Genomic DNA, 24,870 nt, shown 5'->3' with positions numbered 1-24,870 from the left:
CCGCACGGGGAGGAGCTGCCTGGGCCCGGAACTGATCAGAGAAAACGGGGATCCGATGACCTGACCGAGCTGGAGCGTTAGCTGTGGCAGGCAGGAAGGCAGTGGAAGAGAAATAAATGTCAAATGGTACTGGAATAAGGGGGCAGAGTGTCTAAGACTAAATGGTTTGGATAGAGTATGTCCGATTCCAAATAATTTTAGATCATCACTGCTAACGAGACACTGCACAGACCTGCCTGCAATTAGTCATGGAAGACTCCAAGAAGAAAACAGAAAAAAACAATTCATTTCTCCGTAAACTGCAGCAAAGCAGCACCCAGGGACATGGCCTGCACTCCCCCGCCGTCCCCTCCCCCCTGGGGGTCTGTGTCGCTTCTGTGATTTCGATTTTGGGCCCGGGAAGGCAGGGAGGCCTCGGGATCTCTCCCTGGCCAGCACTGAGAAAATGCTGCAGTGGAGGAGGAATCCAAAAATCTGCAGAGAACATCCTTGCACCAGCGACACCGTTTGGGGGTGAGCCTGGGGAGGGGTGGCGAGAACGTGGGCCACGGTCACACGGGAGTCCGCGGACGTACAGTGGAAGGTCCAGGCTCTCCGTGGTGCTCCTTTTGCTCCAAGGAGGACTCACAGGCCCCGCAGCCAGAGAGTGTTTAGGCTAAAAATATGTAGTTCCAAAAGGATATAGCTTGCATCATAAAAACCTTTCAATTACCTGGTCCCCAACCCCCCCTCCTCTCCCCCCCCCCCCCCCCCCCCCCCCCGCCCCGCCATATCCCTCCTCTACAGCAGCCGGAGCCCGGCCAGAGGAGATGCTGTTGTCTCTACCGGACAAGTCACGCCCACTGGTGCCTCCACCGGTTTCTTTCAGCCTTAATACCCTGGGATACAGGCTCGACAGAAACAGTAATGCTTTCAAGCAGAAGAACCATGCTGTTGGCCAACCACCTGCTCTGAATGACAGACTCTTATTTTAGCTCCTCTGGTTGCTAATATTTGGTCATGCCAGACCAGGAGGAAAGCCGCACCCAGGGCAGCTCCGTCGGAGAGGAGCTGTCTCCCTCGCTGTCACGGAGATACAGGTGTGGTGGCCTAGCGATGGCGATGGCAGGCCTGCCCATGGCTAGTGAGGGCATGGCAGGCATGCTCTCAGCTGGGCTCACGGAGTGCCCTGCAGCCTGCTCCTTCACCCTGCACGATGCCGCCCCCGGGAGGGCACTGCTGTTATCCCACTTACATACAGCGGAGACGATGGAGGTACAGAAAGATTAAGGAACTCCTTCCCAGCCCAGCCGGCCTGGCTCAGTAGCTGAGTGTCCACCTATGAACCAGGAGGTCAGGTTCGATTCCCAGTCAGAACACATGCCCGGGTTGCAGGCTCCATCCCCAGTGGGGGGCATGCAGGAGAGAGCCAATCAGTGATTCTCTCTCTCATCATTAATGTCTCTATCTCCCTTTCTCTTTCTCTTTGAAATCAACAAAAATATTTTTTAAAATAAAAAAAAATTAAAAAAAAGAAATTCACTTTGGGACACACGGTCAGTAAGTGACAAGCCGGGACGAGAGCCCAGCAGGCTGGCTCCGGGGCCACGCCCTTGACCGCTATGCTGTCCTGTCATTGCGGCTGCGGTGCTTCTCTGACTCCGAATTCCCCATTTCACCCCAGGCACCAGAAAACAATGAACCAACACACCAGAAAACGATGAACGAGGCTTTCCACCTCTCCATAGAGGTGGAAAGGTGTGTTCATTGCCAACTGTTAATTCTTTTTTTAAAAATATATTTTATTGATTTTGTACAGAGAAGAAAGGAGAGAGAGAGTTAGAAACATCGATGAGAGAGTCATCGATCAGCTGCCTCTTGCACACCCCTCACTGGGGATATGCCCGCAACCAAGGTACATGCCCTTGACCGGAATCGAACCCAGGTCCCTTCAGTCCCCAAGCCGACGCTCTATCCATTGAGCCAAACCGGTTTCGGCCAACTGTTAATTCTTAAAAAGGCCACCAGCTATCCAAGGAGCCGAAGCGCAGGGTGGACTGTCAGAAGGAGAGAGGTGGGGGGAGGAAGGAAGGCCCAGAGGGCCGCTGGAGGGGGCCTCCTGTGTGCTTTGCACTGTTCGCCTGCATCCCCACCGCCGCCAAGAAAGATGTCAGAGAAAGCCAGGCCTGCCCGCGTCCCCAGGCGTACTATCGGCACGCACACAGGCACAGGAAGGGCGGACCCTGAATATTTCATGCGTGTTTCTTCAAAGAGAAGAATTGTTCTCAGTTTTAAAAGCACCTTTCATCCTGAAGGAAAATAAAGCACAATTACTGGATGAAAGAGTCCGGTGACGTTTGTTTCCTGCCCATCACTCTTCCCAGGCTCGCGCGGAGGGAAAGCGGATACCCGGGATGAAAGAGATCCGCTCCTGAGGATCGGGCGTTTGCGAGGGGAAGGCAGCTCCGTTGTTTCATTAGCGTAATTGTGCCCGGGCCTTGTCCAGAGGAACAGGGGGGACCCACGGCCCCTCTTCTAGACTGGCTTCTTGTCTAACCAACCCTGCCCTGTCCGTGCCCGAGGCTGCCTGCCGCCCGGGGTCCCCCCTGGCCAGACTGATGGATACATCAGACAGACACACAGACACTCATCTCTGGAGTAACCCTGAGAAGCTAGTTCATCAACTTCAGGCTATGTCTCTCCTCCAACAGAGGCACAACTTGGAAAACATGCTGCTAGCTAGCAAAATACGAGACCAGCCATCTTGCCCAAATCTCATTGAACAGACTGACGCTAAAAGATGGGGAGGAGAGAGAAACACCCACGTTTCGTCATTTAGCAGTGCACGCTGCCCCAGGCCAGCCAGGGCTGACCCTTTCCCTCCACCAGACCCTCTGCCCGCATCTGGCTCGTCATGCACATGGTGGGGTGTGTGTGTGTGTGTGTGTGTGTGTGTGTTTGGTGGTGGTGATGGGGCTCTTCCATAAACAGGCCCGTGAGCCTGTAGACAGATTAGAAGCTCAGCCTTCTCTCAGAGCAGCACTGCTGTGGTGACCATGGCAGAACCAAACTGGAGATGTTAAACTTAGGGCAGAGTGAGGATCCGAGCCCCCTGCACCCGCCCCTGCTCCACGCATGTGCCTTCAGGCAGATGGCCGATGACTGCACTTTCCAGGCAGGCCACCTTCTCTCTGGCAGCCTCTGCTACCGATGTGCTTCCTGGGAACACACCCCAACACCACACAACGTTTTTACACACGAGGACGGGTTTCTGACGCTTCAGGAACCGAGGATTGTGGAGAAAACCCTCACCAACGGCCTGGGAAGCCTTCAGTCCGAGCCATCCTGACTGAACCGGGGTTTTCCATGTTATCGTCCATCCACAGAGGACTATGGGACCACCGTGCCCCAAACAGAAAGCTTATCCTGTGATGAGGTGGCCCCTTAGAGTGACTCCACACTGAGCAGCCTCCCTGGGGTCTCCCTTCCCCACCCGCACCCTGCGCCCTCAGCTGGGGCAGGTGGGCCTCGCCATGCTCCTGGGCGGGTGGCTGGGCCTAACCCATCACCTCCAGCGTCTCTCCTCTGTCCCCTTTCTTCAGAGCTTCACCAGCGGGAGGGACTTACCCTCCTGTGCACGGCAGCTCCCTGCCCTTCTCTGGCCCACCTTGCCTTGGGAACCTCGACCTCTAGGTAGGGGATGTATCCTTAACTTTCACTTCCCTCTCACGTCAGCTCTGAGATGCCCTGTGCCTGCTGCGCCAGACTGGCCTGAGCTGCAGGCCCCCCTCATTAGTGCTCTTCCTCCCCCACTGCGAGATGGGGGGGGGGGGCCCGCAAGGAGGGAGAGGTGCCCTGGCTCCCCACTGCCCCTCCCAGGCTTCTCTGGGCCCAGTCCTCTAAAGCCTGCCTCAGCCTGTCTGCCTCCCTCTCTGCAGCTGCCCTCGCTGCCAAGCCCTGACGGCCCGCCATCTGCTGCTGCAGCACACCTGTCACCTGGACGCGGAGATGGAGCACCTGCTCCTGCTTCCAGGACACACTGTTTCTCAGCAGTGCTCCCCTCCCTGCCCCTGTGCATGCGGCCTCAGCACCCCCCCCCCCCCCCCCGGCCTTCCTGGCTCCCTTCCACGCTCGCCTCTCCCCTGAAAGCCCTCACGTCTCACGCTCTGCCCTCCAGAGCCCAGGCTGACGTTACCAGAGGACAGCAGATGTCCTTGTTTGCAGAGCCTGTCCCCGCCCTGGTAACTGGTCCTTGGCTGCCCGAGTCTCCGTGTCTGTCCTTGGCCTGGGCAGCGTTGCCCAGGGATGCGGTTCCTCTGCCCTCAGTACCCCCCCCCCCCCCCCGCCCATCCCCACTTCCTCCCCTCTCCTCCTCCAACTCACAAAAAACTGGTGGGGGAAAAGCTTGCTCTCTTTCATGAATTCATTTTTGGTGCTGGAAGCAAAAGGCTTGTAGGCATAGCACGCGAATGTATGAACATTTATCCACATGCAAAACTGGTAGAAAAATATGCCCTTCGATTTTCTGGGGAAAAAGTCCTATCAGCCTATGAATGCTTCCCTTGTCAACACAGCCATTCCGTCTTTCTCCCCTCGCTCAGCACGCCCTATCTGCCCACGCTCAGCTCTCTGCCACTCCTGTCTTGTGCCGACTCACTGTTAGCAATAAGCACATTAATTCTCTTCTCCCTTCTCTCTCTGTGTGCATTTAAACACACAGGAAGGCTAAAACTGTGAGAACACTGTCAATTTTCATTGGGGTTTAATTCACATTTCTCTTGTCAAGCCTGACCTTCTATTAACGTTAATGAATACCATCTGCCTCCGTGCCATTATTGCTTCTTAACGATATTAATGTGTGTGCATTGCTGCTTAAATCACACCTCTCCTCCGAGCTGGGTCGGGCGATCTGGCACGCGCGTTATTCACCCCCCACCCCCAAGTTAACGGATAATTGTTCTTTATGGAACAGGCAGGAGCTCCCGACTGCTCACTGCGCTCCCATCGCCTCAGCCACCTGGTCTCCACCCGAAACAGACACAGCTTCCTTCCTTCCTTCCAAACAGCGCCCCCCACGCCCGCCTGCTCCTCTCCTCCCTGTGAGCACTCTGACCGCTCCCCCTCCTCTGGGTTTGTCCAGGAACCACAACTGGTTCCTTCCCCTGGAACCTCCTTGGCTGGTTCCCGGATGGTCTCTGGAGCTCGCGTTCCTCAAACTCCTGCTAAGTCCTTGTCCTGACGCTCCTGGCCCACCGCTCATTGGCACACTCCTCTCCGGAGCCCCAGGCAGGTGCCAGACTCTGTTCCCGCCTCCCTCGCCACTTCAGTCTAGAGCCCGGCTTTTCCTTGGCCTTGACCTGGTAGAAAGCCAGCTGTGACCTCGCTGCCCAGCCCTCCTCTGAGATTAGGGGTTGAGGGCCAGTCTGGCTTCCATGAGGATCAGGCAGGGTCTTCAGTGACTCAGGTAGAGATTTTTAGTTCCTCTGGTGCCAACACTACCCTGATTTATACAGCTGAGGAAACTGAGGCACAAAGAAGGCCCCAATGCTAGTAAGAGACAGAAATGGGATGCCGCCCAGGCTAGTGTGGCCTGGAACCCCTCTGTAGCCCCCAGAGTGTATGCAAGGCCTTGTCCTTCCTTCCTCTGTGCAAAGCTCGGGGAGGGAGGAGGAGGGGGACGGCTGGAATGGTTCCAGGGACTGTCCCCCGTGGGGCAGGCTGGGAGTACACAGCCCAGCATGCACTGTCCACAGGGTCACCAAGAAGGAACCCTCGGGCCAGCTGTTGGGAGTCCCACTGCTCACAGTCCCTGGGTGGTTTTGGACTACAAGTATCTACACTCCCCGGCCTGCCTCCAGCCTGGAGAGCTTTCAAACATACCGGGATGCCCTGAGAACAGGCTCCAGAGTTCCCGGTTATTTTTTCCTGGTGAGACCACCAAAGCGCCCAGGTCCCCCGGCCAGAGAAGGCCCGGGCAGGGCCGCCATCCTGGGGTCACCAGCCCTGGTGCTGGGCCTTTCACCCAGGGAAGCGCCTGGCATTGGTCAGGGAGCTCGGGTGTCCCGAGGAGCTCAGAGGTGAAACAGAAAACCTCCCGGTGCGATCTTCCTGTCTGATCTTCTGTCTCATGTGTTCCCCTTGGGGACAGACAAGAAACACTTCTCTGAATAATTCATACACCCCGAGGCAGAGGCACGCTGCTCTTTTTAATAAAAAGGCTGGGCACACACCTTGATTACACCTTTCCTGCAATGCTAGAGAGAGCTCGGAGATCTCGGGAGCTCTTGTGAATGCTGCTTGGAATAGTGAGACAAGAAAAAATGAAAAGCCATTTCTAACCAGACACACTAGGGTTTGGATAGTATGTAACGTTATAAAGCTGTACTGAGCTATGAAATGTTGATAAAGGGAAGTTGAAAAAAATTAAGTAGCTGCAATTACCATGAGGTCTGATTTATTGTTAACACTGAAAAGGGCTGTTTGTCAGTTTTGTATTAAATGAGCACCTACTAGGTGCCAGGAGCTCTGCCAGGCTTATGTGAATCATTTCACTCAGGCCTCACAGATGACTGGGTCAGTCACAGCCCAGGTCACAGGAACTCAGGAGCCCCTGGAGGTCAGGCAGCAAGCCGGGGGCACCCCCCCTCCTGGTGCCCGGGGCTGGGTGCCCGGCTTTCTCTGCTGAGAACCAGTCATCACTTGCTCAGCAGGAGAACGACGGCTTTGGGCTCCTTCAGACAACATCCTATTTGTTCCTTACAAAACCACATCCTCTGAGCATCTGGAGGAACTCACAGCCTATCAAGTTGAATGTTTGAGAACCAGGTACCACTTGCTCAGCAGAAGAATGAAGGCTACAGGCTCCTTCAGACAACATCTATTTGTTCCTTATAAAACAACATCCTCTGAACACCTGGTAGGAACCCACAGCCTTATCTAGTTGAACGTTTCCCTTTCACAGAACGGAAACGGGGCAGAGAACTTAGGAGCTTTTCCTGAAGTTAAAGGGCCAGCAAGCAACCCTGCTGGCGCAGGAACCCCGTCCCTCGAGCTGTCCAGTGCTTGCCCTCACAGCCTGGCTAGCAGACCAGGGAGAGAACATGGCTTTCTACCAGCTCCGTGGGCCTGGCTCCCTCTGCGCTGCCATTCAGTCTCACAGGAAGTGCGAGCAGACCGGCGGCTTTGTGCAGCGGGCTCAGTGCCTGTGTTTTTTTTGTTATTTTTGTAATTAAAAAAATATTTTTATTGATTTCAGAGAGGTAGGAAGAAGGAGAGAGAGAGAAACATCAATGATGAGAATCACTGATTGGGTGCCTCCTACACACCCCCTATTGGGGGTCGAGCCAGCAACTTGGGCATTGCAGTGCCCTTGACAGGAATTGCACCTGGGACCCTTTGGTCCGCAGGCCGATGCTCTATCCACTGAGCCAAACCAGCTCAGTGTCTGTTCCTAACAGCGCAGACCCTCCGAGGGGTCGGTCTGCTCCCCAACCTGACAGAAAGTGGGGTACGGGCTGAGATGTGTGTGCCCTTGTGGGGAGCAGCACCCCATACTCCGTGGACCCGGGGGCGACTTACCTGGCCCTCTGGGTCCTCTGACTGGAGGCCCCTGCGAGGCGTTGACCTTGGAGACTAGTTGGAGTCTCGGGGTCCCACAAGGTAAGAGGCGCCAGTTTGTAAAGTGCTCCGACTTCGTGTTGAAGTCTCTCCTGGGGGGTGTGCCCCGGCCCCCCAAGGCGGCTGCTAAAAGCAGTGCAGAGACCCAGATGGCAATGACAGCGCCAGGGCCCCGGGGAGGTCTTTATTACGCCCGGAGCCACAGGGGACCCTGCCTCACACTGCCCGTCGCACCAGGCAGGCTGCTGGGGCCGAGCACCCCCAGCTCCCGGGGCTCCAGGAGCCCACCCTCCGGAGGAGCAGTGCCGCTGGCGCTGCGCATCGCGGCGGCCTGGCCGGCGAACCGTCTCCGGCCTCTGGGGCCACAGGAGGGTCTGAGGGCCCCGAGCTCCTGGCTGCTTCCCGGGGGGCCCGCCGCGGTCAGACTCACCAGCCGCTGCATGCTCTTCACGTGGGTGGGGCTGATGGACAGGGCCTCCTCGTACCACCGCCGGGCCTCGTCGATGTTCCCGCGGAGCTCGGCCACCTGGCCTCGCATGTACAGCACATTGTGGGACATGGGGAAGAGGTTGGCAGCTTCCTGGGTGCAGGCCGTGGCTTCCGCAGGCTTCCCAATGCCGATGTAGACTTCGGCTGTGGGGACAGAGCAGGGGATGCTTTCCTGGGGTCCTGCCCTTCAGAGGCCCCGGGACAGCGTGACAACCTTCCCCCCCTCAAGAGCCTGGCAGGGGCCCGTCGGGAACACACAGGGCCCAGGGCCAGCCAGGCCCCCACCCCGAGTGGGAACGCTGCAGGTCCGTAGTCCTTCACGCCCACTGCTACACACACAGGGACTTGAGCCACTTGTACCGCGCGCGGGGCCTTGGAGAGGGCACGGCACCACCGCCGAGTGGGGGAGAGAGGCTGTGCAGCCTCCAGTGCTCACTCTTTCATGCAATTCAGCACGAGGGCCAAGAGGAAGGGGCCGTGTGTCCTGACGAGTGTCCAGCCACCCTCCCAATCCTCAAGGCCGAGGGGAGGCCCTCACCCCTAGGGGCTCACTGGGACCGCCTCTGGGGACCCGGGAAGTGAAAGGAGGCGGTGACTTGGTTTTCGTGTGTTGGCCCTGCCCTGAGCTTCTCGGGGCCTGCAGCCCCCGGTGAGGAGCACTGCCCAGGTCCTGTCCTCACCGAGGGCCTGGCTGCACGGCTGACATTTAGTTCCGAGTCTGCGAATGGCTGTGCAGAGGGGTCCCTCGGCCAGGGGGCTCGGTGGGACGGCGAGACTAGCTCCTGGCTGCACCGGCTGTACACTCTGTCCCTCCCCAGGCCTTGGTCCAGATGTTCTCCTGACTCCCCAACCCTTTCCCCTAGCCCTCCACCCCAGCCCCGCTGAACTTGACTCCTCATTCAAAGAGGAGACACAGCCAGCTGCGCCGACCTCGAGCCCCTCTCGCCACGGAGCCCTCACGCCCTTCGCTGCCCACTGCGCCCGCCCACGCCGCCCCTTGTGCGCTGAGGGCCAGCCTCTGCCCCAGCCCTGGACACCGGCGCTCTCCGGCCTTCTCAAGTGCGTCACACCAGCACTTGGCCTCTGTCTTCTGGATGACAGACGGGGTCTCAATCCCGACTGCATCATCCATCAGCAATCAGCAGGCTCTGTGTCTGCCTTCCACCTTCCTCCCTGACCCACATTTCTCCCCAGCTCTCCTCAAATCCACCCTGTGCTCCCCAGGGTTCTTCTTGCTAGAAACGTGCCCTCGCCCTTCTCGCCTCCCTCGCCAGCTGTGCAGCCCACGTCAGGGGAGCAGGGCGCTAGGGCTCAGAGGGGTCGCCCTGCCGTGGACACCATGGTGGGACCAGGGTTCCACCCGTCCAAGTCCCCAGCCCTCGCTCCCCACTGTCACATGGGCTCCTGTGTGCACCCCTTCTGCGGCCACCCACCGCCCCTCCTTTCCCCTCCCGCCTTGCTGGCCACTCCTTCCGTGTCTTTGGCCTTTCCTCCCCACAGCGGGTTTTAAACGTGGGGCCTCGGCTCCCTGCCCCCAGCCCTCTCCCTCCTCCACCGACATTGTCTTCCCGGACATTCGCATCACGTCCCCGGCTGGGAACCTCACCCCCCAAATTCCTGTGCCTGACATTGTCACTTGCATGTTCTCAGGCACCTGACACAGGTTCTCGTCCCCGCCCACTAGCTCCTCCCCAGGCGTCAGGCTGCGGAAAAGCGAACCACCAGCCACCGAGGAACGACAGCTGTGCCTCAGTTTCTTCATCTGTCAAGTGAGGGGAACAGGGCTTTTATGCCCTGTAAGGCTATTATGAGGACTAAACGAGGCGAGACATAAACTTCAGGAAATAATGTCTGACACACGCAGAGTCCTTGATAAGAGTTGGCTGCTTGCAAGCTGTAGACCATTAATTAAAACCCGCTTCCGGGCGGAGGAAGGGGCAGTCTGGTGGGGCTGGCGGACCAACAAGGACAGTGCATCGGCAGGCGGGACCGGGGACCGATCCCTCCCACAGGCCACCTGCCTGGGAGCAGTCTTCGCCTCGCCAGGGGCCATGCCACAGGGTTATCCCTGGACTCTGCCCATGCGGCCTGCTGGTGGCTGGGAGGGGCCTGGCAGGGGGAAGGGCACAGGACCAGGCCAGGCCAGGGCCAAGGAATCCGTGAGAGTATCACGGCTTTCAATTCCCGGAGAAATCAGAAAATCTGATCTTGCACATCTAAGAATAGCCGTTGGTTTCGACTGTGAGAGGTGCCAAAGCGAAAGCTATAATTATTAGTAAGTAACAAGCAGAAATTAACCACCTACTGCAGAGTCATTTTTAGCTGCCATCCCAAGGTGGAAATTGGAAGACGGCACCCAGGCTGCTTGGCTGGAAAGGGTCCTGGTTCTGCTCGGAGTCACTGGCAGAATGACTCCAACGGCAGCACCGAGGTCTGTATCAGACAAAGCCGGGGGGAGACGTGTCGTGTGTGGAGTAAACATTAAATCCTCTATCCCACCTCCGACTCCTGCTGCAGGAAGCTCAGAGGCGCTTACTTCTGTCTAGCCTGGCTTTCTTTCCTGCAAGAGGGGCAAATAACCCCTCTGACCTTCTTTATAAATGAACTAGCAGCCCGTTGCACAAAATTCGTGTATGGGGTATGTGTCCCTCAGCCCAGCCTGTACCCTCTCCAATCTGGGACCCCTCGAGGGATGTCTGACTGCCCGTTTAGGGACTAAACGGGCAGTCAGATATCCCTCTCACAATCCAGTACTGCTGGCTCCTAACTGCTCACCTGCCTGCTTTCCTGATTGCCCTTAACCACTTCTGCCTGCCAACCTGATCACCCCCTAACCACTCCCCTGCCAGCCTGATTGATGCCTAACTACTCCCCTGCCAGGCCTGGTCCCCCCTAACTGCCCTCCCCTGCAGGCCTGGTCCCCCCAACTACTCTTCCCTGCAGGTCTAGTCAACCCCAATTTCCTTCCTCTGCCGGCCTGGTCACCCCTAACTGCCCACCCCTGCAGGCTTGATTGCCCACAACTGCAATCAGACTTTGTAGGCCTGGTCCCTCCCAACAGCCTTCCCCTGTTGGCCATCTTGTGGCTGCCATCTTGTGTTCACAGGGGGGCAGCCATCTTTGACCACATGGGGGCAGCCATCTTGTGTGTTGGAATGATGGTCAATTTGCATATTACTCTTTTACCATGTTTCCCCGAAAATAAGACATCCTCTGAAAATAAGACCTAGCACATGGAAAAATAAGACATCCCTTGAAAATAAGATCTAGTGCATCTTTGGGAGCAAAAATTAATATAAGACACTGTCTTATTTTCGGGGAAATAGGGTATTAGGATAGAGGCCTAGTGCACCGGTGGGGGCTAGCTGATTTGCCTTGAAGAGTGTCCCAGATCAGGGTGGGGTTCCCGTGGGGCATGGGGCGGCCTGGGCGAGGAGCCTGTGGTGGTTTGCAGGCTGGCCACTCCCCCTGGCAACACAAGAGGAGGCCTTGTGATCTAGGATTTATTTATCTCCTATAATTGAAACTTTGTAGCCTTGAGTGGAGGCCTGGGCCCACCAGGGTGTGCAGAAAGCTTGGCTTCCTCCATTGCCAGGGAAACTCAAGCCTCCTGCTCGTTCTGTAGCTGCAGCCATCTTGGTTGGGTTAATTTGCATACTTGTTTCTGATTAGCCGATGGGCCTGGCTTGTCAGTGTAGTGGAATGATGGTTAATTTGCATATTAGATAGGATGTACAAGTGGCACTGGCAGATACCCTGAACTTTCAGGAAAAGAGACTGTAAAAATGGGTAGTTGCTTTCTAAATGTCAGATGAAGGCCAGATGCCACCAAGAAAAGATGGATAAATGTAGTTTTTAAAAACTGGCAATAAAAAGGTCAAAAAACACAAACAAAATAAAAACAAGGAGAAATATTTCTAGCACATATCAGACAAGACAAATTTCTGATATAATAAATGCCTACAAATGAAAAGAACAGCTCAGCACCTAAGGAGATGAATGGGCAGGCAGACAATTGAAATGTCATTCTCACCCATCAGACTGGCAAAGATTGAGAAGTTTGGTAATTCGTTGTGTTGGCAAAGATGCGAGAAAATGGGCATTCACGCATTAGTGACTGAATATAAATTCATGCTATTCTATGGAAGGCAATCTGACACGATTTATTAAAATTTGAGTATGCACCCTCTGAGGCATCATTTCCACGCTTAGATATAGACACGAGACAATATATGTAACAATACTTATTGATGCATTGTTTATATCAGCCAAATACTAGGAAGAATCTAAATGCTCAGCAAGGGAGTCCTGGTGACATGATGACAAGTTCACACCATGGGCTCATGCTGTGCAGCTGCGGGAAGGTGAGTCAGCACGCGTGTGGGGAAGCAGTGACCTCCGAGTGTGGCTGCTGACAGTGGGTGCCTGTGGGTGGGGGTGACAGGCTCAGAGGTGGGCAGAGTCTTTTCGTTCAATGCCTTTTGTACAAATAAATACATTGTGTGCTATTTATTCAAAATTGTATTATTTATTCAAAAATAATTTAAATAAAACTGTCACATGGATCCAAACCAGGGAGAAAACATGCACAACCTATGCAGGTCGGCCGCCAGGTATTATGAGGAAGAGTCTGAGGAGGTGCTGGTGGGGGGAGGGCAACCAGAGGATGGGTCCCACCCCAGGGAAGGCGGGACCCTGTCCCAAGTACCCCTGGTTGGCCTGGGTCTGTGCTCCCCTGGGCTCTGGCCGGACCCTCACGGAGCAGATGAAAGCTCGGGGGTCCCATTCACGATCTCTCTGCCATTCAAATGGACACACAGGGACCTCTCCTACAACAGCAGGGAGATCTGAGACCGTCTCAGACGCCCTGACCTGTGACCCTCAGTTCTGAAGCTAGCCCCACCCGGGTTCCCATCACGCATTTCCACTAAGCTCGCTGGAAAAACCACCACGAGAGAAGAGATCCACAGAGTCACAGAAATGCCATGCCGTGGGCGTCAGATCCGGATCTAACCAGCGGCTTCCAAAGCTTACAAAACGGACAGAATCTGGCGGGGCTGCCAGAGCTGATGTGGACGGGATGTTACCTGGTTTCCATCAGCTGTCAGAGAGCGGGGGTCACGCTTACTCAGAGCAGCAGAGCTCCCACCACAGTAGCTAACACGTCCCCGTGTGAGGCAGCCTGCCTGTTGAGCTGACCTCTTCAAAGACTACATGAAGACGTGATAATGAATGTACAATAAGATTCTAAATCTTGACTCCAACAAAGCCATTGCTTTGGGTCCCTATGGCACAAACCCTACAAAGGTCCTGATCCCCTCCAGCCATTCACAGGACATACACGCTTGCCACGCGCACACAAGCACGATGCATATTCTGCCCACAGTCAGGCAGATACGGCACCCGGTTTCCGTAAGTCCAGTTTCACTCACAGGCAGAATATCCACCGTGGCCCACCCCCGTTACCAGCCGTGAGGGCTTTATTCTGCCCTGCAGGCCATGGCAGTCAGACATGGCTGCGACATGATTATATAAAAACCCCAGGATATCTCCAAGCTGCTCTGCAGTGTTCCAACAAGCAGCTACAGCATTCCCCCCCGAGGGTCACGGCCAGCCGAGCAAGGAGGAACAAAGTCTGGATGACCGAGTGAGTGGGAACGGGCCACAGGGGGAGCCGTCCTGGGACTGTGGCTCTCACTCAGGCAAGAGGAGTAAGCCTGGGGGTCCACGGAGCTCATTCCAGCCCAGAGGATCCCCTTCAGCTCTTCTGGTTTTTCCGACGTTGGCCCTTAGGAACTAAACTCCAGCCCGGCTAGTGTTGCTGAGTGGTTGAGCATCAACCTATGAATCGGGAGGTCATGGTTTGATTCCTGGGGTTGTGGGCTCAATCCCCAGTAGGGGGCGTGCAGGAGGGAGCTGATCAATGATTCTCTGTTATCATTGATGTTTCTCTCTCTCTCCCCCTCCCTCCCTCCCGGAAATCAATAAAAATATACAGTATATTAAAAAAAACAACAAAACTAGAGTCTATGGCCCATTTGAAAGACAACCTCACCTCCCCTCTGCAGGTTCAGCCAGTCTCTCCTGACCCGACAGTAGCCCGTCCTCCTGTCCCCCGTTCTCTGCAGTCACTGCTCATAAAGAACACTGGGTCGGCCGGGCACCTGGCCGGGGCCTGGCTCCTGTAAGAGCAGTGGAGGCAGGCCTGACGCTAACCGCCAGCTCCCGGGACCCAGAAGAGGCCGATGCTGGCGCGCGTCGCACAGGAAGAACCATCGGCACGTCCCTAAATCATCCCTCGCGTGTGCTCTGCTTAGAAGGATATAATTTGTTAACTTACTGTCATTTTATGGCTCAATTAGAGGTGCCAAGGCAGAAGAGGCTGGCTGGGCCCTGCCTGTGACACGCCAAAGCCAGGTAAACCCACCGGGTTTCCCTATATGCAGGCCTGCCAACAGCTCCAAACAAGGCTGAACATCAGACTACTGGGCCTGGCAAACGAGCAGACAGATGGACGGTGAGGATAACAAGCACTTTCCCGGCCACATTTGGGCTTTCACCACGCGCCGCGAGAGTCCAGCCAGGGGAGGCCTGGGAGGGCCTTGCAGATCAAGTGATAAAACATGAGGAGCAGAAGTTACCTTTTATATGGAAACAAAAACGCAAGCAAACCACAGCCATCGTTCGCCCGGAGCCTGCGGAGTTGGGTTCTTGCTGCTGACATGCCTGCACGCTGGGTTTGGGGGGGGGGGAGGGTGTGTTCTAGCTATGCAAACGCAGCCACGTGAAACAGAGGAGGGACTTGGTGCCTGCCTCCTCGGCTAGCTTCCAGCCCAGCAGTGCAGAAATAACATAGTTATTTAATGTTTAATAAAATAGTCCTGCGTCCTCGATGTGGACTCCCAGGGCTGCCTGGAGGGGGAGCGGGAAGGAAACCTCTGCTTTGATAAAGGCACCGGGTCAGCGATGTGCCTGTGCCTCTCCCAGGGACGCCGAGGCTCACTGCCAGGATGTGCAGGCATTGTGCTCATCAACCCATTGTACAGATGGGGAAACCGAGGCTGGGAGGAAGCATTAGCTTCAGTCTGTGCAGCTGTTTAGTACTATAGCTGGGACTCCCCTCCGAGCCTGCGGGGCTTCCAGACTTCTGGGTCTGGGCCCCCGTGCCACGCTGCCACTCAGAGAAAGCTGGGGCGTGGCTCTCTGGGCCCTGTTGCAAGCTCCCTGCCACCCTCAGAGTCCAACTCCAAGAGCTTTCCTGCATGCTGCTCTGTGCCGGGCTCTGGGGCAGGGGAGGGTAGGGAGACAGAGGAATTCATGGCTCCTGCAAAGAAGTACAGGAGTCTCCCCTTCACCAGCGGTTTTACCTTCTATGTTTCAGTTACCCACAGTCAACTGTGGTCCCAAAATATTTCATGGAAAATTCCAGAAAAAAACAATGCACAAGCTTTAAATTGCGCGCCAACCTGTGCTATGTGATAAAATCTCGCACCACCCTGCTCCGTCCCACCCAGGACAAGAACCCTCCTTTTGTCCGGGGTCGCTGGATGCCTGACCCGCCTGTTAGTCTCAGTAGCTGGCTGCGTTATCGAGCAGACTGCTGGGGAATCACAGTGCTTGTATTCAAGGCGCCCTTATTTTACTTAACAGTGGCCCCGAAGTGCAGGAGTGGGGGTGCTGGCGATTCAGATACCCCAAAGAGAGGCCGTAAAGGGCTTCTATTTTAATGTTATCGTTTAATCGCTTACTGTGCCTCATTCATATATCGAACTTTGCCAGAGGTGTGAATGAAAAGGAGGAACAGTGCGCAGAGGGTTCGATACCATCCAGAGTTTACAGCTTCCACGAGGGGAGGGGTGGGGTGGGGGGAGGGGTGTGGAACATGTCCTCCAGGGATAAGGGGCACTGACATTTGGGTGTGACTGCAAAAGCTCTGATTTCTCCTGCTGAGGGGCTGTGGGCTCAAGAGGCAGTGCCCACGGGATCCTGCGGCCTCTGGCCCGGGGCCCACTGTGGGCGGGGCGGGGCCCACAGCGGGGCAGAGCGTACCTGCGTGGAGCCAGATCTGTGCCAGGGTCATCCAAGGGTGCAGCGGGCCCTGCTTGGGGGTGCTGCTCTGCAGAGACGAGGCCACCTCGGACAGCGCCTGCTCCACCCGGGAGGCAGCCACGGACGTGGCGTGGATAGAGCCTGCGGGAGGTTTCCGAGAAGATGACATCAGGAGTGAAAGGACAGACGCGACCAACCAACCAGCTGCCGGCCCCTCCCGCACACAGACAGGGGTGCAAGACGGACACACGCCCCTTTCCCCACCAGGTCCCGCAGTTTCACTGTCTATAGTAAAGAAACACAGTCGCGGCAGCCGAAACCACTTCCTGTCCTCGGCGTTAGCTCGTCTCTCGGTCAACAACCAGCGCACATGCCAAGCCCCGAGCTCCCTCCAGATGCCGTCTGCGGGTGTGCGTGGGGGCAGGAGGGGCGTGGCCAGTGCATGGCTGGGACACACGTGTCAAACACGGCACACAGGACATTACACAGTGAGCTTGCAGAGCATCCCTGTGAGGGCCTAACCCTAGAGACAGCACGGGCGAGGAGGAAGGAACCTTTGCCGTCGATGGGGGCCGTTTTCAGGGCAGACCTAGCAGCTCCCCACTTCACTCCCTGGCCTTTGGGAGGTGGGCAACACCCCCAGATGGGAAGCCACGTTCTAGAACACGACCTCAGGCTGGCACCAGCTGCGTGGAGGGCGGGCGGTCACCGCGGAGGCCCCGGCCCAGCGGCTGCGCTGCCTGACGCTGCCTCCTGGCGGCCCTGCTGCGCTGACAGGGAGGGAGGGAGGGGAGAGGCGCTCGCCCGCTGGCCCGCGGAAGCTGGTGGAGGAACGGCTGTTGGCTTTTTTCGGGTCTTATTTAGGCTTTATCCTTTTTATGGAAAAGTAACATTTTAACTTTAATAACCAGGACTTGCTGCAGTTTCCCTGAGATTTCTAGTGAAATAAAGGAGGTGGCTGCTGCTTGGGCCTGACCTGACCTGACAGCTGGCTTATCCCCTCACTGACTGTCGTGAACAAGCGGTTCTCAGCCGTGGCTCCACCTCGGAACGGCTCGGGGGTTAAAACATCAGGATGCCGTAGATGCATCCCGGACCCAGGGCATCACCGCCTCCGGGGTGGGCCAGGTCTATCCGTCGGCCGCCCCGTGGCTCCCAGGTGCGGCTGAGATGGGGGGCACCGCTATCCAGTCAAGGAAGCCCGAGGGCGTGTTCTCCATGTGCCACAGCCTGGCTCTCGGCTTCCCTGCGGCCCAGCCACTGGGTCTCGCAGCCCTTTCAGCCCGAGGAGTTGTTGAGACCCCTAGATGGGTTATGTCTATTGGTATTTATCATAGAAATCAAAACTGAGACACATTTAAAGAGTCATTAATTCACTTCAAAGTAATAATAAATGACTGTGCTAGAAATGCGACTCATGCAAATTTCCCACCAGGTTCTCTGGCTCCTTTGCTACAAGAATTTAATGGCTCAGTTTGCTTTCTGGATGAACTGCTTTGTTGGTTTGGCCCACAAACGAGCGGATAAGAACTTCTGCCGAAGCTCCTTCCCTCGTGGTAGCTACATACAACTAAATGGGCGGATTCCTCTCGCAAGAACGTCTCCCTGTGAGTAAGGTCTGGCGAGTGAGGGCGATGCTGGCAGTGGTGGCTACCAGGTTCAGAGAACATTCCCTGCTTCAGGCACCGGGATTAGCACTTCACCTATAGTATCTCATTTAATCTTGAGGCAAAACTGAGATTTATGTAAGTTACCCAAAGTCAGACAGCCCACAGATGGCAGAGTCCGGACTCAAACCCTCGTTGGGACCCAAACACAGCCGTTCAGCCCAGCCCTGACAGCACTCCTGCAGGAAGGCTGTGCGAGCCTCTGTCTGTCCCCATCACTGGCCCGAGGACAGCCGGGCCTCGGGGCTCGGGGCTCCCAGGAGCTTATCACACTGTCTTATGTGAGAGCGGAAGTAACAGCCTCTCCTATCGGACTGTGGGCGGCTCCTCTAGACAGGCAGCAGGCCCTCCACGGAGGCCTTTCAGGAGGAGCGGTGCCAGGCACGTGGAACACACGCGTGCAGAGTGTGTGCTGTGCGCAGACACGGCACTGGACTGGTTTGGACGAGGGGCCCCCCTTTCGGATGCTCTGCTCTCCTTCCCCGGTAACGTCTGCCCTGAACTAGAACAGACAGTGATGTGAACACGGCACCTCACTCGGAGACCCCCCATGTGAGGTACAACTCACCCATTTGGGTATGGAGCGTAAGTGCGGTTTATCGGAGCTCATTTCTCCTTCCTGGTCAATCCCCTTTTATAAGCACACTACAGGGCGGAGGCCCTTTGTGTGCTGGGCCAGCGATGGATACTGGAGCAATCAGATATTTGCTAATAATAGCAGGGGACTAGCAATAATAGTAAAAGTGTTCAATAGTTAACATCTATATTCCTGGCAATGGCACAGGAAGACATGAAATTCTTCCACTGGATTAGAATTTGGAGGAATACAAGGGCTAATCATCATTTTGAATCAGAATGCATGTATCTGATTAAAAAATATAATCCAAATATTATCCAAAGTGAACTCGTGTCTTACTGTTCCACAGGACTGAAACGGTACGTGTCAAAACAGACACTGGCTTTCGATTTATGGACGTTAGCACCGAGAAAAGCTCATCCAACCTACATCTGTTTAAAGCGACTCTTTTCTTTCTCATCAGAGCCGAAGACCCCCTATGGTGTGCGTGGAGCGAAGCTTGGAAAGAGAATCGGAGGGGAGGGCATCGGACACTATCTCCACACGGAAACCTATGGCTGGAGAAATAAGCTTCCGAATCATCAGGCTCGACAGGTAGGCCAGGGCGAGTGGCTGCTGTGCCTCTTGTTTATCTCACTTGCTGGGGAAGTGCTTGTCACCGTGGCAACCCTGAGGGTGAGCAGCTGCTGTGCTGCGGCGAGGCCCTCGGTCACAGGACACAGTGGCTCTGAAACCGGGCACTGGGAGCCGCTGCAGGCGGAGGGAGCGTGCCCCCAGAGCTGGCCCAGGTTCTGTGACCTAATTGCCTGAACGGTCGAGGCGCTGTAAGAGGCCACACGGCTGGCGAGATCTCTGCTTCCCCAAGCCCTCTGCCTTTTCTCTCCTCACCCAGACCCCGAGTGGAGACGTTCTCTGGGACACCTGACACGGAGGCAGGGGGCCCCTTAAGAGCGGCCCTGAGCCCCGCACCCAGGGCTTTGTCTGGGCTCCCCTCGGACCGCCCTGTGCTGGGGCGGGAGGGGGCCACCGGGTGCTGGGGCGGGAGTTGGGGGAGGGGGGCAAGGACCCAGGGACTGTGGGGCCGAGGCACTGCCCTGCGGACCAAGAGGACCAGGGACCAAGGCCACTGACCTCGGAGGCTGTGCGTCAAGCTCTGGCCTCTCCCGAGGACTTCTGACCCAGCGCCTGTCATACGCCGGGGCCTGTTGAGAAACCCTGTCACACGCAGGACGCTGGGAACAGTCAGCTCAAGTTGCCCTTGCGGCTGGAGCCTTCACCGAAATCCCTTTTCCGGAGCACGAGACCCGCGGCTCGTCTCACGCACCCCTCCAGTGTGGCAACCGCCCGCGGCCCGCGTGTCACCTCTCCGAGTCCACCACTCGGAGGGATCTCAGAGCCAACAAGGCTGTTAAGCCAAAGGCACGCTGCGTTAGGAGGCTTGGTTATGTCCGAGAACCCGGCGTTGTCACAGCTGGACACTGGACACAGAGCATGCTCACGGCCTGCTGTCCTCCGGACGGGCCTGGGGGCGCCGAGTGAGTGGCTGTGGTCTGAAGGACGGCCACCTGCCCTGTCCCCTCCTATCTTCACAGCACGGTGACAGGCGAGCAGCAGGGTCCAGGAACAAGGGACAACAGTCACTGATGCATAAAAATAAAAATAAAAAACCAACCCTCCACCGAATAGACCTCAGTAGGCACATCGCACTCAGGATTCTGGCTGTTCTATGCCTCCCGGCCCCAGCGTGAACTCCGGAGCCTCATGTGCCTGAATGTGGGACTGTGATGGGGGACAAGCCCCTTTCCCTGACTGCCATCCGCATTCTCTCTGCCTGATGCCGCGGCAGCCACCTGCCCTCCCGAGTTGGTAAGACGCGGAGCTGCTCCGGCCTGGCATTCGGATCACCTGCCGCACCTGAATCTCTGTGTTTATTTCCCCTCGGTCCCGACGACGTCATTCAAGGTTATCTGTCAATAGAGGTTACGCAGCTTCCAGGTCCTAGCGTCTGTGCCCCCCCCCAAACTATTAAAACAAGTAGGAAAAGAGGGGCAGTTCCCTCCCAAAGACCCTGGCTGCCATCACGCTGCCATCTGCGTGACTAAGCATCCTGCCGCAGCGCTGTGCTTAACCTTTTTCCTTTAGAGCAGGAAGAGACTTTCTGTTTCTCAAGACAGGGCTTGGGAGCAAATGAGTCCGATACTGCAGCCTGCTGGCAGCAGGAGACCCCGGACCCTGCCACCTGTGCAGCTGTGCTCTGAGAACCCGGGTGCCCTCGGGCTGAGGAGCTAATGATGATTCTCTCTTGGTTTTTGAAGGGGGAGGGGAGATAGAGCCCATGCTCACTTCAAGCCTCAAATTAAGTGTCCTCTCTCTGTACCTTTTTAGGAACTTTAAACATTTGGTCTGTGTCTCCGTCTCCACCGCCCGTCTTTGCTGGGGGTAGTCCTGTCTGTCTGAGCATGCGACAGGGGAGTGGCCTCCTGGAGCTGCCTGCCACCATCCTCCCTCCCACATTTCTAACCCCTGGGTTTGCCACCTGCCCTCTTTGCAGCATGCCCACTAATGTGACAGGGACATGGGGCTGGAGCGGCTCTAGGGACAGCTGCCTGGTCCTCCCCCAGTCCCACTGGCAAGGAGGCCTCCAGCTGCGGGCCCCGCTGACAGATAAGAAGCGTGGTCACCATTCTACTGTTCCTTTTCGCTGAATGGAAGAGACTAGGACAGCAACACCAGTCCCCAGACAAGGTCACAATTTCCCACCGACCGACAGAATCATCAAGCACAGTTGAAACCTGACAAATTGTGCCTCTGAGAGGGAAGGTTCTCCCGGGAAAGCGTTAGGGAAGGGTGACACTGAGGCAGGGAGAGGCAGGTATGGTCCCAGGCGGGCATGCGGGGTGGCCCAGCAGGCTGCGGGCAGTGCTGGCCCGGCCAGGCGGTCACACTGAAGCGTGGGGGGTGCCGTGCCCGTGCATGCAGGGAGATGCCAGCTGTCGGGGCCACACGGCCGGGGCTGGAGACAGTACCTGCTGGAGGACCACATCCCCGCTCGCTGAGGCCGTGTCTCTGGCGCGAGTGCCCTTCTGCCCGGGAAGGCGTGCCCGACTCTGAATGCAGCGGACAGGAACAGCCTCCCAGGTTTGGGGACCCTCTGATTGCTGGACACGTACTCCTCAACTCCTACCGTTTATTTACTGGCTTGTCCATCTCCCAAAGCCCCATCCAATCTTGTTTAAAGAAAGACCCCATGGGACTTACGAAGGAGACTTGAATTTAATCCAATTAGCAAGAAAATATTTATATTTGAATCATTAAGGCTGAACTTTTAAGATGGACACCCCTCAAATGCAGTGGGGTCAGCTATAGAGTAAGTTTTTCATAGACAGGATTTTTAAAAAGTGACTTTATTCTATTAGGCAGGAGCAGAGGGTGAAATATACCACCTGACCAGTTACCTCCTGATTGTGCGTGATATACTTTCTGAATGTTAGAAAATTCCAAGTCAGTAATAAAATGCTAGCCATAACAAAGGGATAAAAATCTACTATCTTTAATTTTCATTCCTCAATCTATTTCACCCGAGGGTGTGTGTTTTCATTAACCCGTTTATTCTCTCCTCCTGGTGATGTCGCCGGAATCTGTGATATGAAAAACAGAGCCCAGGAGCAGAGGGCCCAAGGCGGCATTCTTGATTTTAGCTCGCCATCGGAGAGGAGAATAAAGCGTCAACACACACTTTTCTCCAAAATGATGCTTCCAAGCATCCTCGCCAGTGGGGGCGCTGAGGGCCCAGAGGTCTCAGGAGGGACGGCAGGGGCAGCGGGGGCATTCCTGTGACTTGGGGGAAGGGCGCCTGGCTGGGGCCTGGAATCAGGACCAGCGACCCGCAAACCATAAAGTAAGGTGACCAGACGTCCCGATTTTTAACTATTTGTCCCGTGGCGTTTAAAAAAAAAAAAATCGGGACTTTTAAAAACGCCACGGGACGTGGGACAAAAAAATCGGGACTGTCCCGCCAAAAGTGGGACGTCTGGTCACCTTACATATTCCAAAGGGAGACTCAGCAAGCGGCCATTTCCAAAGGAGGAATCTAGGGCCCAGGGAGACAGAGTTGAGTTGTCTGGGTCCCTCTGCAGACCTGCCCTCGAACCCGGCTTCCTGACCTTTGAGAGCTGGGCTGCTTCTAGGGAATGTAGAAAATCCGAGTCCCTGGGATAAATATGTCACCCCCTCCCCCCATGAAGCCCCACCGTAACTCGCAGGGGCTGCCTGAAGGTCTCCTGTCGCCTGACTTTCTAAAAATCAAGCCTTTTTCATGTACCCGAGGAGCCTGCTATTGGAGGGACCCTGGCGTGAAACCTTTTTCTTTCTGAAGAACCCTAATGTAAGGATGATAGCAAACGTCTGTTTTCGCTTATGGACTTTCAAAGGCAAAATGAAGTCACGTAGGTCGAACAAGATCATCTCCTGGAGGGGTGCACTGGCCACAGGCAGGAGGGCTCAGATTTCACACGCACCGGGTCATCATGCACCTTAGCATTTCCAAGACGCAGTGCCTGGAACAGCGGTTCCACAGGGCAGGAAATCGGTGAAATCGGGTTGGACGCACTGGGCCAGAGCTAAGAGAGTCTGGCATTTTTTTTTTTAACTGCAGACTTCTCAGAGCCTTTAATGTGCTCATGTGAACTGTGAGTCTCTAAAAACATTGGGCCAGGCAGAATCGGTGTCTAAGAAACAGCCTTTGGAAAATGCGGTCATCTACTAGGGCCTTAAAGAATGATACCACCTGAAGCACTAGTTCTAGATACAGGGAATTGTTTTGTCTCCTTTAAATTTTGGCAGGTGTAGTTTACGTTTGATGATGTCTGTTTAGCTTATTTTAGGGAAATGAATGATTAGAATTGCTTTTCTATGCTGCAATAATGGCTGAACTGGAAAGGAAGGTCACGATCCCACTGGTTCCCTCTACCCAAAATTTACAGATGGCCCGCACCTGGGCCACCAGGTGTCCCACTTCCGATCAGCACAGGGGGGGCTTCTGACCCTCCGCTCACAGCCTTACTGGGCACTTTCCCCGCTAGGCCTTCTTCTGTGGTCCTTTCCAGGCAAGTACTGCCTCCTCAGAATGTCAATCCACGCGGTGGCAGAAGCATTAGCCCTCAGGAGAGATGAGCCCCGGAGGGGTGGGGGTGGGGGTGGGGGTGGGGGAGGCGAGTGGGCAAAGCGGGTGGCAGCTGAATGTCCACACCATCCCACAACCACCCGCCAGCAACCACCACACACATTCCGTGAGGGAGGGAAGCGTGACTCTGAGCCCTGGGGAAGGTGAGCAGACCGGTGGACTACTTACTAACTGAAAAAAGGGAGGGAAAACCATGAAAGTATACTTCTGGAGAGTTGCCTTGGAACAACAAATCAAACCAAAAATTAAAACCAAGAAACAAAACATTTGAAAGAAATCAAAATTAAGGCTACAAAAAGCAAATAGAGTTCTAATAACCTTCCAACTGTAAGCCTGGCTGTCTGGAATCGGATTTTGACTCAAGAATGACACAGAGTTTTCCACTAACAATGATTTTTTTTTTTTTTTAAACAAAGGCCAACTGGGCATTCCCCTCTGTGTCTCAGCGCTCCGGGCGCAGGCGAGCTGACCAGTCCGTGTGCTGTGTTTTGTTTCCAGGGCAGGAAATTCCAGAGGGAAGGGAAAAATAATCAAACAAGCGGTTTTCAGATCGTTCTGCACATGAACCCTGATTGTGATTCCAAGAGTTTTGTAAGGTTGGCCAGTTTTCATCTCTATGAAGTCAAAGGATTGGAGGGAGAAATTAATAAAACGTCAGGTTGCTGCTGTCTGTCCCTAGACTTGGGATTCAAGTTCATAACTTTAATCGGGAAATCCTACACTTAATCGCCGACGTATGGTATGCTTCTCTGTCTCTAACTACACGTTGCATCCAGGGGGCGGGGAAGGTTCCTGGGCGAGTCAGTCTTAGTTAAAACACCTGGTTACTGCCGAAACCGGTTTGGCTCAGTGGATAGAGCGTCAGCCTGTGGACTGAAAGGTCCCAGGTTCGATTCCGGTCAAGGGCATGTACCCTGGTTGCAGGCACATCCCCAGTAGGGGGTGTGCAGGAGGCAGCTGATCGATGATTCTCATCAATGTTTCTAACTCTCTATCCCTCTCCCTTCCTCTCTGTAAAAAATCAGTAAAATATATTAAAAACACACACACACACACACACACACACAAAAAAAAAAAAAAAAAAAAACCTGGTCACTGGCCAGGTGCTCCCTGAATGTGGGGGTGGGGGAGATGACTCACAGCCTCAGAGACGGACAACTGAGCACCGTTTGGGTTGTAGATGTTCAGCAGAAAGCCCAGTGGGCGCTCCTCACCCAGCATTTCACTAGCTGATCTGCTCTAATGTGCCTCACAAGAGCCAGGACTTCAGTTGCCTGGGTTTACAGGAACACAATGTGATACCCACTGGC

At 55.4% G+C, this 24,870-nt stretch overlaps 1 protein-coding gene across 6 annotated transcripts in view; it reads right to left on the bottom strand.

The window, feature by feature from the left end:
• The window catches only part of TTC7B (tetratricopeptide repeat domain 7B), a 177,888-nt gene that overhangs the window by 14,101 nt on the left and 138,917 nt on the right, over positions 1-24,870 (bottom strand). For 2 of the 6 annotated variants that reach the window (XM_036428371.2, XM_036428468.2), the window contains 3 exons: positions 23,729-23,779; positions 16,135-16,275; positions 8,027-8,229 (listed from right to left, as the gene is read on the bottom strand). In XM_036428371.2, coding sequence (XP_036284264.1) covers positions 8,027-8,229; positions 16,135-16,275; positions 23,729-23,779 — 395 coding nt within the window. The remainder of the gene's footprint in view (positions 1-8,026; positions 8,230-16,134; positions 16,276-23,728; positions 23,780-24,870) is intronic. The other 4 variants (XM_036428553.2, XM_036428635.2, XM_045572917.1 and 1 more) reach the window with 3 other exon arrangements.

This window comes from Pipistrellus kuhlii, unplaced genomic scaffold, assembly GCF_014108245.1.
Source record: "Pipistrellus kuhlii isolate mPipKuh1 unplaced genomic scaffold, mPipKuh1.p scaffold_m20_p_1, whole genome shotgun sequence".
NCBI classification, from domain to species: Eukaryota; Metazoa; Chordata; class Mammalia; order Chiroptera; family Vespertilionidae; genus Pipistrellus; species Pipistrellus kuhlii.
This window is presented reverse-complemented; position numbering and strand designations above follow the sequence as displayed.